The 11,967-nt window shown below is 48.2% G+C and overlaps 1 protein-coding gene across 10 annotated transcripts in view; it reads left to right on the top strand.

Annotated features, from left to right (window-relative positions):
• The first annotated feature begins 587 nt into the window (after positions 1-587).
• Positions 588-11,967, top strand: part of LZTR1 (leucine zipper like transcription regulator 1) — a 277,591-nt gene continuing 266,211 nt past the window's right edge. For all 10 annotated transcript variants that reach the window (XR_004000204.1, XM_030561051.1, XM_030561054.1 and 7 more), the window contains exons 1-2: positions 588-835; positions 1,140-1,202. Coding sequence is in view for 9 of the 10 variants with exons in the window: in XM_030561051.1 (XP_030416911.1) it covers positions 657-835; positions 1,140-1,202 (242 nt within the window). In the remaining variant the exon portion in view is untranslated. The remainder of the gene's footprint in view (positions 836-1,139; positions 1,203-11,967) is intronic.

The following is an 11,967-nucleotide window of genomic DNA, read 5'->3' as shown; positions in this document are numbered from 1 at the left end:
TTTGTAAACAAAACTGACTCCCTTCCCCAAGGGCACAAGCTGGGAGCAGCACCTCTCCTCTTCAGCACTTACATTCTGTGCAGTTGGGTTCACCTGGGAGCCCATCGCCCCCACTGCACCCATCCACCTAATTAGCACCCTCGACTGCTCCTCATGCTTGTTCATTGTTACCATAGCCCCGAGGCGCCCCAGGCAGAGCCAGCTTTCCAGAGCAAGTGTCCTGCCTCAGGAGCTTAACAGCCAAGTGTGGGCCTCTCCAGGTGAGCTCAGGTCTGAGGCTCCCTCATGTGACCCGCTTGGGGCTTTCCCCGCCCAGCATTTCCAGCGTGGGGCAGTCTCAGGGGCCGAGCAGCGACCGACCCCGCCTCCTGCCCTCCTTGCAGCGCGGCGGCCCGGGCCCGGCCCCGGCCCGCTGGATCGGGCGGAACTAGAGAACTTTCTACCGAGCTGGGAAGAAGAGCCCGAAATAAACGAGACAGTGTGAGAGCTTCAGTACCACTCAGCGCGGGGCACGCCGGGAATTGTAGTCCCCGCACGGCGCAGGGCACGCCGGGAGCCCTTGGTCGCAGGGGGCGGTGTTTCCGCTGTCCCGCCCGGTGCTCTGCGCATGTGCCTGGGCGGCGGCAGGGGTCTATCCTGTCCGTACGGGCTGGGCCATGGCAGCAGCGGGCGCCCCGTCGGGCGGTGGGGCCGGGAGCTCCAAGGTGGCGCCCAGCGTGGATTTCGATCACAGCTGCTCCGACAGCGTGGAGTACCTGACCCTCAACTTCGGGCCTTTCGAGACAGTGCATCGGTGGCGCCGCCTGCCGCCCTGTGACGAGTTCGTAGGGGCCAGGTGAGGCGATGAGAAACCGCGCCAGCTTGGGGACGGAATTAAGTGCGTGGCCACGGTGGAGGTGGGGCTGTGAGAGGGCAGAGCCGAGTGGGCGGGGCAGTGCTGGTGTGGGGAGATGCCGAGTAGGTAGCTCAAGGGGTGGGGAGGGGCTGAGAGAAGGTGTGTCAGGATGTTGTGTGAGGAGGGGGTGGGTCCGGGTGTGTGGGGGGTGGGGCTGGAGAGGGGGTGGCACCTAGTGATCGGGTCAGAGTTTGGGGGCGGGGCCAGGACTCCCCTTGCCAGTGTCTGACAGACTCTCTCTCAGGCGCAGCAAACACACCGTGGTTGCCTATCGGGATGCCATCTACGTGTTTGGTGGTGACAATGGGTAAGTGCCACTGCCTTGCCTGGCCCATGGTGTTGCCAGGTAGCTTCCCTACTAGCCTTGTCTTTTGCTATGTCTGTTAATGTTAGGTGTATGCAGGGCCAGCTCTAGGATGTGTGGGCCCCGATTTGAATAGTTTTGACAGGGCCCCAGCAGGGATGACTCACCTGGCGGTGCTCCGGGTTTTCGCTCTGGGTCTTCCACGCCGAAGACCCAGAGCGAGTGAAGGACCTGTTGCCAAAGTGCCGTCAAAGACCTGGAGCGCTGCTAAGTGAGTAAAAATTAGAAAGGCACCTAAGTTAGGTGCTTTTCTTTAGGACATGGGGTCCGATTCGGGGGGATCGCTTATTAAAAACTTTAAAAAATGAATACTGCATAAAGTGGCATTGTTCGTTAGAATTAATACACGTTTGGCTTGATAATTTATTAATTTAATTATTTAGTCTACATATTTAATGAAAATAAAGAATAACCTGACGGTGCTGACATTGTTATTGTTTTCACTTTGCACAACATATCATGGATCTTAAAATAAATCACATACATTATACACAATACACTGTTGCACAGTAACATGTTATCATTTAGAATTAATTTTTCCGCGGGGAAGGGAAGCAGACTGGGTTCGGTCAGTAGGGGTTCAGGTTTGGCTGGGGAGAGGAAGGGAAGCAGACTGGATTCAGTCAGTGATGGTTCGAGTTTGGCCTGGAGGAGAATGAAGCAGACTGGATTCGGATCAGTGGGGGACTGGGTTTGTCTGAGGAGTGGAAGGGAAGCATACCAGGTTCTGTCAGTGGGGTATAAGGTTTGGTGGAGAAGGGAAACAGACCAAGTCAATGGAGTATCGGGTTTGGTGGGCAAGGGGAGCAGACCGGGTTTGGTCATTGGGAAGATTGAGTTTGACTGGGGAGGGTAAGGGAAGCAGACTGGTTTCAGGTCAGTGGGGGATTGGGTTTGGTGGGGAAGGGGAGCAGACCGGGTTTGGTCACTGGGAGGATTGAGTTTGGCTGGGGAGGGGAAGGGAAGCAGACTGGGTTCGGGTCAGTGAGGGATTGGGTTTGTCTGGGGAGCAGAAGGGAAGCAGACCGGGTTGAGTTAGTGAGGTATCGGGTTTGGTGGGGAAGGGAAGCAGACTGGATTTGGTCTCTGAGAGGATCGGGTTTGGCTCGGGAGGGGAAGGGAAGCAGACCAGGTTTGGGTGTAGAGGGGGGCGGCAGGCGGGGTAGGATTCAAAGAGCTGCAAGGTAAAATGGGCACTATCCTCTCCAGTCCCTGGCATGCAGCAGCAGCGGGCCAAATGCACTTGCAACAGGGCAATGGGAGCATGTGGCGTGCTTTGCCTTCATGAGGCCATCCTGCATCTGGGCTGGGGAGTTGAATGCTGGGCTTTTGCTCCAGCAGGGGGGTGTGGGACAGGCAGGACTGTGAAGGCAGAGTGTGCGGCCCTCATGCCAAAGCAAGGTCAGGAGGCTAGAAAGTTGGGGCGCAGGGAAGTGAGTTAAAGCGGCTTAGCTGCCCCTCCATGCAAGAGAGCCCACAGAGCTGCCAGCCGCGGCCTCCCTCCCTTCTGTCCCCAGGGAGCAGAGCCTCTGCCCTGGAAAACCTGCAGTCCGCTCTCCAAGGAGCATGCCATGTGCAAGCCGACCCCGCCTGCACCACACTGACAGCACAGTTCAGCCCCAGCGGGGGATCTTACAGTTCCTGCAGCAAGCTGCTCCACTCTCCTTCTGGCTATTGCTGTGCAATCTACAAGACAGAGGAGCTAGTACTGTAATAATGTACCTACCAACACAGCAATCTGTACAATTATCGATTCACAATCAAAGGACTTGTGGAGGGATAGCTCAGGGGTTTGAGCATTGGCCTACTAAACCCAGGGTTGTGAGTTCAATCCCTGAGGGGGCCATTAAGGGAACTGGGGTAAAAATCTGGGGATTGGTCCTGCTTGGAGCAGGGGGTTGGACTAGATGACCTCCTGAGGTCCCTTCCAACCCTAATAGTCTATGATTCTATGATTCTATGACTTTGCTGGCTTTCTAAATAGCGGGAGTTGGAGAGCAATTAATTGGGAGTGTGGTTCTTATCACACGCGCACGTCCTCCCTATAGTCTGCGATCTAATCAAAGGACTTTGCTGACTTTCTAAATGGCAGGAATGGGACAGCAATTCATTGAGAGTGTGATTCTTATCACCTCCCTATAGTCTTCAATCTAATCAAAGGACTTCCCTAATCGCTGGCTGTCTAAATGGCAGGAGAGCAGTTCATTGGGAGCGTGGTTATTATCTACAGGTTTCAGAGTCGCAACCATCTTAGTCTGTATCCGCAAAAAGAACAGGAGTACTTGTAGCATCTTAGAGACTAACAGATGTATTTGAGCATAAGCTCTTACAGTTGGCATGGCTTCTTCCACCTTTTCATGTTCTCTGTATGTATAAATATCTTCTTTCGGTGTGTTCTATTCTGTGCATCCGAAGAAGTGGGCTGTAGCCCATGAAAGCTTATGCTCAAATAAATTTGTTAGTTTCTAAGGTGCCACAAGTAATCCTGTTCTTATCTACGTCCTCCCTACAGTCTGTGATCTGCAGCCTGCATCTTGATTGCTGTCTGGTCCTATTTTTAGGCACCACTTTTCGGCGCCCCTCAAAGCTCGGCCCCCCTAGGCGGCCGCCTAGTTTGCCTAGTGCTTGCACCGGCCCTGGTTACACTGGTCTACAATTTTTAAGAAGTCGTCTGCTTCAGAGATAAAGTGTGATATTTATTATGTATTGTGATGTGCTGAATTCAAATATGACAATTAAAACAACTGATTGGCTGCTGTTTCCAAGATAGTTAAGTTTTTACATTTTATGTCTATGTATATTGTTTAGATAGTAGAGTTTTAATCATAAATTGTAAGCCTAGGATTTTTCATGTGTTTATGGTTGCTTTACATGATAATATTTCACCTGTCCTGTTTATGCACCACTTTAAAAATCAGCAAAAGGGTTATATAAATAAAATTTATTATGAAACAAAAGGCAAAAAACTATTATGTACATAGCTTAGTCCTATTCAGTGTCTACTCGGCGCTTCTTGGCTTGTCTCTTGTATTCATTAAATGGAGCATCTCTTGTCACTGTCCAGCAATAGTCTGCAAGCATTGATGGGCTCCATTTGCCCTGATAGCCTGCCAGGAGTTTCCACTGTTGTAGTCTGGAGCCCAACAGCTCTGCCTTACTCTTGGGTAGTTCCAAATCCCTGACAAGGTCATTCAGTTCACCTTATTTTATGAGGTGTGGTTCAGAGGAGGAGGATGGGAGTAAATGCGGGTCCTGTGACATTGATGGTTCAGGACCAGAAGTTTCATCCTCTTCCTCTTCCTTGTCTGATTTCTTCTTAACCATAGTGGTTATACTGCGCTTTTGTGATGCAAAAGTCACTTCACCACAAACATAGCAGAAATTATCCGCACTGTTCACACAAGTACGAGGCATCTCTGCTCACTTTGGCTAAACAGAAATGTGTCCCTTTGCAAAATCAAACACTGACAAATAAGAGAGCACGACACTGTATGATTTCTAGAGCTGATATAGGGCAATTTGTTCAGCAGAGTGATGTAAGCTTCGTTATGATTGCATCATCCATGACTTCTAGGAATAACATGATGCAATTCATATCATGGATGACACAATATCAGCTTCAGATTGCATCATTCATTGTTTTGCCTCAAAAGCAAGTACTGTCCAAACCCAGTCATGGATTTATTCATAGATCCAGTCAAAGATGTATTTTAGTCATTTCTGGCTTGAATTGAGATCCCTTCCCTTTATAACTCACTTATCCTCCGCCATTCCCAAGTCAAGGGTCGTGTATACTGACCCAATAGCATATCTTGAAAACTAGAGCCAATCAACAACTTGAAGCATCATTTTTGTTCTCAGTGACCCAGAATTAGTAAAGTTGGACTACATTTATTTCAGAAGCATTTTGGCTATAGAGCAGTGTTATCAGAGTTTGGCACATATGAGGTAATTCTAGACCTGTGGCTGCTGTTTGACATTTGCATTACAGCAGCATACTAATCAACTATTTTTCATCGCTATCCAGCTAGGGAACAGCAACCTTTCCTTTCAGTTGTAGACAAGCCGCTCTTAACCAGTCCTTTGTCTCCTCAAGATTAGATTGTTGCAATATGTGCTGCACCTTAAACCAGTCAGATGCTAATGCTTGTGCAGAATGCAGGGACATGCTTATTGAGCAGGCCATCTCACTAGGAGCATGTGATGCTAGTGCTCTGGGCTCTTCACTGGTTGTCTGCTGATCTCCTGGTGGAGCTCAAGAGGTGATCATAACTTATAAAGCCTAGGTCAGCCTACCTGAGAGAGTGCCTCTCTCCCTGGGTCATATTGCTTCAGCAGGGATGTGTGAGCTGGAGCGCACTCATTATAAAAGAAGAGACAGTGACAAGTAGGGAATTCTCAGTGAAAAATCTGAGACTCTTGTTTCCCCATCTTGGTCTGAAATAGGCTGAATTTAGTGACCTTTTGAGCACACTGCAAAATCTATTTGCTCTGCAGGGTTTTTGGAGAGAGCTGAAAGGTGTTTTCCCTAAAGCTATGAAAAGACAGGAAGGAGTTTCTGTATATGGCTTGATGAGCTCCTGTTTAATTGATTATTTAAATACTGCTGAGATGACTTAGTGTTATTAATAGTGTGGTAGCTTTTAGTAATTTAAATAGAAATAACTTCATCATATCAGGTGTTAAGAGAAAGCTTGGTAGGGAACATTTGAAGCTTAGGATTTTTTATCTGGTATCTTTGCTGCCATCATCCACTCCTTGGTTCTTTTAGATTTAGTGTTAAAAAGGTTTTAGTCTTTTCTCCCAGGGAACTGGAAACCCAGAGAGACTCTAACAGAGCGTTTCTTAAATGTGACCACCAGTGACTTTTCCTGTGGCATGGCCACAGCCTTGTGGGCTGTGGGGGTGGGGTGGGGTCAAAACAGCGGCCCCTCTCCTTCCCTGTTGTTCCTGGATGCACTGCCTTGGTGTTGACTGCTTGGGCTGAAAGCAGGAGTTGGGCCCTGCCCCCACTTTGGAGACAGATGGGGGCAGGCAGCTGGTGAGTTCCCCACCTTCCCAGGGGTGGTGGGGCTTAGGCTTTGCGTTTCACCCCTGGGGTGGTAGACTGCAGCTGCAGGGTTTCAGGCTCTGGCTGCGCAGGAGCTGGCCCCAGGTTCAGGCTGTGAAGCTTTGGGCTCCATCCCCCAGTCACAAGGCTTCAGGTTCAGGCCCCCCATCGTCTCCTCCAGGCACTCCCTGAACCCCATCACCCCTGGCTCTTGCTGCCTACCCCAACCCCACCATCTAGGTCTTAATTTGTCCACAGGCTTGCCAGGGCTGAGTAAGTCTGCTGTGAAAAGTGATACTTGTATGTTTGTTTACTGCTAGCTAGTATGTTTGTTAATATCACTTTTTTACAGCAGACTTACTAGCTCGCAATAAATATTTGGACATGTATATGTGTATATTTGTTTTTCCTAAAGCTAATTAAGTATTTTAGGAAAAACTGTGACACTCTGAAGCCACCAAAAAATTTGTCCTGAGAACCCCTGCTCTAGCATATTAATTATTATGTAGTGTCAGTATGAGAAGCAGCAATCAGGTCTCTAAATAACTTAGTAGCACATATTAGGCTTAGTCTTAGAGTTAGTGAAAATAAATTATCATATTTCTTCCACTAAGAACAAATATAATCGAACGTGGAATTGAAAGTGTTAGAGAAATACATAGAAACTGCTCATCTTACCCTGCCTATGTAAGCCTAGCTTGAGCTGCTTCTTTATTACTCCTAGGGGAATTCTGCACCACTGTGCAGGCACAGAATTCATGTCCCCTGCAGATTTCTTTATTTCCCTGCAGAATAATTACTTCTGACAGGGAAGCAAAGGAAACCATAAGAGTGGTCATGCACCCCTCCTGAACAGCACAGGCTCACTGTTTTGGGTGCACAGCTCAACCGATGGAGAGGTAAATGACTGGAGGAGTGTGGGTCTGGGAATGCCCCGGCCGGTGGCTCCTGCCCTGTACCAGCACTTCCTCTTACTCCACGAGGAGTGGCCAGGGCCAGGTCAGACCCACCCCCAGAAACCTCCCCTGGCTGTCCACCCCCCTTCCCTGCTTCCTGCTCCTATTCTGCAAGGGAAGGAGCCACTGTATGGGGAGCTGCTCCCCTGTGTGTCTGACCCCTGTTCATCTGCTGCATCTCCCCATACCCCGATCCCCTCTGCTGACCATCACCACCCACACTCAGAACCCCCCCACTGTGCCCCTCACACCTGAACCCCCACCTGCTGAGCCTCACCCCCTGAACTGGGAGCCCCCGTCCTGCTGAGTCCTCCCCTGCATCTGGATCCCCACCCCTACATCCAGACCACCACCACTGAGCCTCCCCACTCAAACCCACACCCCAATGAGCCCCATGAATCTGGACCAACCCGATGAGCCTCTCACACCTGGACCTCCATCCCACTGAGCCCAGCCAGCTGCACCCAGAACCCCACCTCACCAAGCCCCATTCCCCTTGCATTTGGACCCCCACTGCTGAATCCCCCCTGCCAAGCCTACCTCTGTGCTGAGCCCCAACCACCTTCACCTGGTCCTCCCTGCAGAGTCCCATTCCCCCTGCATCCAGAACTCCCTCACACGAAGCCACCCGCACCCAGATCGTGCCACATAGAACGCTCTCATCCCACACCTGGATCCCCCCACAGTAAGCCCCTCCACGCTTTGATCCTGCTGGGCTGAGCCTGCCTGCCCCACGTCTGTATCGGGGGCCAGGGTTGGGTGTGTGTGTGAGACTGTGTCCTTCTCGCTCGCTATCTTGGTGCATCTGGTGTTGAGGGGCAGGAACTTGGTGTGTGTGTGGGGCCGACCTGGCCCTAGTGCTGTATCAGGTTCAGGTGCAGCCTCACTGCTGAAGTCTGTGTCCTGGGGTAGGCTGCAGGGTGATCTCCCACCTCTGTGCAGCCAGTGGCCTGTACTGTCTACTGCCATGCTGGAGCCCCCACGTTTATTTATTGACAAATGAAATATGCAGAATTTTGCAAATTTTTAAAATATTGGGTGCTGAATTTTTACTGCTAAGTGACTGGGCTGGCTTTGGAAATCCCTCGTTTTCTCTGACTCTATCCCCTCCCAAGTCCACCATGATCTATCTGTGTGGGTAGCTTCTGGGGCTAGGGACACCACATTGCACTCTCCTGAGGTTCCCTCCTCCAAGGTCTACTACCCTTTAACTGAGCCCACCTCTCCACGCAAGTCTAGTCAGACTTGTCTGACCCTCCACCTCCCAGTTCCCTGTGACTTTCCTGTCATAATTCCCAATTCTCTCTCAAAATCCATTCTCCAACTTCCTTTCTCAGTCTCCTGCCCAGAGGCTCCACCCCTCTGGTAATGTTGCTACTGGTTCTTTCACACTGATAATTTAGTGATTCTGTGACTTCTAGTCTCCCTGCTTTCAGATACTCTGTCAGTGAAAGTGGGGTATTAGTTACCACTCTTATGGGGTTTGTTTGCTCTGCAAAGCGGATTGAAACATAAGGTGTTATGTCAGCTTTTGTGCTCCTTGCATGTTGAGAGAACATAATGCCGCACCACAGAGGGAGAAAAATATCTACCCTTAATTTCTTTGTTACTGCCCTTTGTGGTTATCGGGAGGGGTTGTCTGGAAGACTCTGCTTCTGCTTATGGGTGCTGTTGAAAGAATTTTCTAGTTGTACAAACTACAGAGTTGAAATATTCTCTCCCTGAAGAGACAGGTTCAAATCAAAGCAAAGTTGACTCTGACCTTGATTTTCAAGGTAAAGAAATTAGGTTCCATGGGGTTTACTGAGGCTATATTCAGACAGACAATCTTAATATTGAAGCTCTGTTGTCTGTGGATTTAAAATAATAGCTGAACTCTTAAACTTGAAGTCTGGTGTGTGCATTGTCCTTAACATTAAGAGTCTGCCCTGGTGCCATTGCACAAAATTTCCCTTCTCCACACTGTTATGTGGCATCTTTGTATATCAGTTGGCTGTTACCTTTCCCACCCCAGAAGCTACTGCAGTTCATTGGTGCATATGTATTGGACAGTTCCATGCAATACAATACAAAGTGTTTTCGATTGGAAGGTACTGTGTAAATGTAAAGTATTACAGTATGTTTCCACCTTAAGGCTCTGAACCACTGGTTGGGTGTTAGCCCCATGGTTGGGTGTTAGTCCCATCCTAATTCTGGCCTTCTATTTAAAAAGTTCTTACTCGTTCATGTGTTCTTTAGGCATTTTAGCAGACACCTCTGCTAAGGGTCCACTGAGTTATGGCCTCAGCTCCACCGTATACTGGTCTGCAGGAATGTTGTGCCCAAGCCCTTTCAAAATTTTCTAAGAAGGCCTCTGTATCATTGCCTACCTTGTATGTGGGGAATTTCTTGGAATGGGGAGCGGTACCTGGAGGAGGACTGTTAGGGCTATCTGGTTGACCCAGTTTAGCCCTTTCCAGCTCTAAGCGCTTCATCTCCATTTCCACCTCCAAGCGCTTCGCCTCTCTCCTCTCCTTTGCCTCCAAGTGCTTCTCCTCTGCTTCCACCTCCAAGTGCTTCATCTGTAGGAAGAAATTCCTGTCTTCAGCAGTTAGAACTCGGTCTGGGTTAAGGGAATCCCTCCATCTTGGCACCTGGATCTCGGGTTGGGGAGGGCTAGCCATTACCTCTGGGGAAATCTCGGGTCCCCCATCCCCTCCCTGCATTTCTCTTGTGGAGCTGGATGTCTGGGCTTGATCTGGGTCTGTCTTCTCTGTGGCGTGCTGCTTTGGGAAGGCTGGTTGCTCTAGGGCAGTGGTTCTTAACCTGGAGTGCACGTGCTCCCTGGGTGTGCGAGATGCCCTTTCTGGAGGTGCAAGACATGCCAGATCTTTTAGAAGGTAAATCATCAAAAACACAAATTAAGCACAGGCACGTAAGTACAACTACTTTGTTTCATCAAAACTATGTATTTATTAATATTATAAATTTAACAATTACTGTGTTAAATTTTAATGGCAAAATTAAAATAAATATATAATTGTATCTCTTTCATTCTATAATTATGATATATCTAGGTTTAAAGAACTGACCTACTTCAACGATTTTTGATAAGGGGCACGAGAACATATTTTTGAGAACCAAAGGGGTGCAGGCTGCAGTAAAAGTTAAGAACCACTGCTCTAGGGTTTTGGTGCCCGACCACAACCTCATGCACAGTGCTGCCCTACTCTAGCCTAGCTATTTCATTGCCACAAAGTTAGGAAAAAAACCCAAACTGCTTGTTGAACTCCTTGGCTTTGCAGGCTGAAACCTTTGTGTACCTGTTCAGGCAGCAAAGAAAAGAAAGGAGGGGAAAAAAAAACCTCCTTGGCTTTGCAGGCTGCCAAAAGGAAAAATGTGTCCTTTTAAAATCCTGGGCTCTCTGCCTGTGGTTCAAAATAATCCCATCGCTCTGCCACCATGTCAAGACTAATTCCCCACTCTGGCACTTCGAGTTCAGAAAGTGGGGGCCTACAAGGATTCTAAAAATTAATACTGGCCACTCCAGGCTAATATTAAACTCCCAAGGTTAAGGCTTTTCTCTGACCTTGGATTGGTAGATGCTGCCATCACCCACGTGCAGAACCCCTTTGAGAGCCCTCAAGCCCTTTCAGAGCCCACCCCGGAAAGAGCTGGGGAAAAAAGGGGGAAATCAGCTGTTGCCACCTGCTAATTAAATGCGCACAAACCTCTTAAAACACAAAAATCCAATTCTGTTCTTAAAAAAGGTAAATTTTATTAAAAAAAAATAGAAAATACATCTGGTGACTCAGACTATTGCTAGATTTTAAGAGCAACTACAAGGATTAAGCACCAAGAGTAGCTTTCTTGAAGTCCAGCTTAAAGGTTACAAGCAAAACAAAAGCACCTGGGGTTAGCACAGAGGAATCCACAAGTCATAAAGAAATCAAAAGGATAAACCGAATCGTGTCTTTCTAGACATTTCCTGATCTACTTACATATCTGTGGTTTTAAAATTAGTAGTTTCTAGGTATGATACTGATGATTTTTCATACCTGGGTCAAGCTTCCTACAGCATAGCTCTTGCCCTGTCCGCCTCTCCCCGGGAGAACAACCATAGACAGAAAAAAGAAGTGTTTTTTTTTTCTCCATTTAAAAAAGTTCTAGCCTTGCCATTGGCTCTTTTGGCCAGGTGTCCACTCACTTCCTTTTACCTATGTATAGCAATGAGACGTTTTAACCCTTTAGAGGTGGAGCAAATAGAGAACAGCTATGAGGAGGGATTTTATAGCTTCTGGGTGTCCACAAAAGGGACCTACCCCCCACCTTCATTTATCACATCTGTGGATTTAAAATAATAGCTGAACCCTTAACCTTGAAGTCTGGTGTGTGCATTGTCCTTAACATTAAGAGTTATGGTCTGCCCTGGTTCCATTGCACAAAATTTCCCTTCTCCACACTGTTATGTGGCATCTTTGTATACCAATTGGCTGTTACCTTTCCCACTCCAGAAGCTACTGCAGTTCCTTGATGCTAATGTGTTGGACAGTTCCATGCAGTACAATGCAAAGTGTTTTTGATTGGAAGGTACTGTGTAAATGTAAAATATTACAGTATGTTGTTTCTAACCTGGGACACCCTAAGTCTGGAAGACTGCTTTATTACAACATCTTCCAGAAAATTTACTTAGTTTAATGAATGGTGAACTGTTGCTTAATTA

Source organism: Gopherus evgoodei, chromosome 4 (genome assembly GCF_007399415.2).
Source record: "Gopherus evgoodei ecotype Sinaloan lineage chromosome 4, rGopEvg1_v1.p, whole genome shotgun sequence".
In the NCBI taxonomy this organism is placed as follows: Eukaryota; Metazoa; Chordata; order Testudines; family Testudinidae; genus Gopherus; species Gopherus evgoodei.
This window is presented reverse-complemented; position numbering and strand designations above follow the sequence as displayed.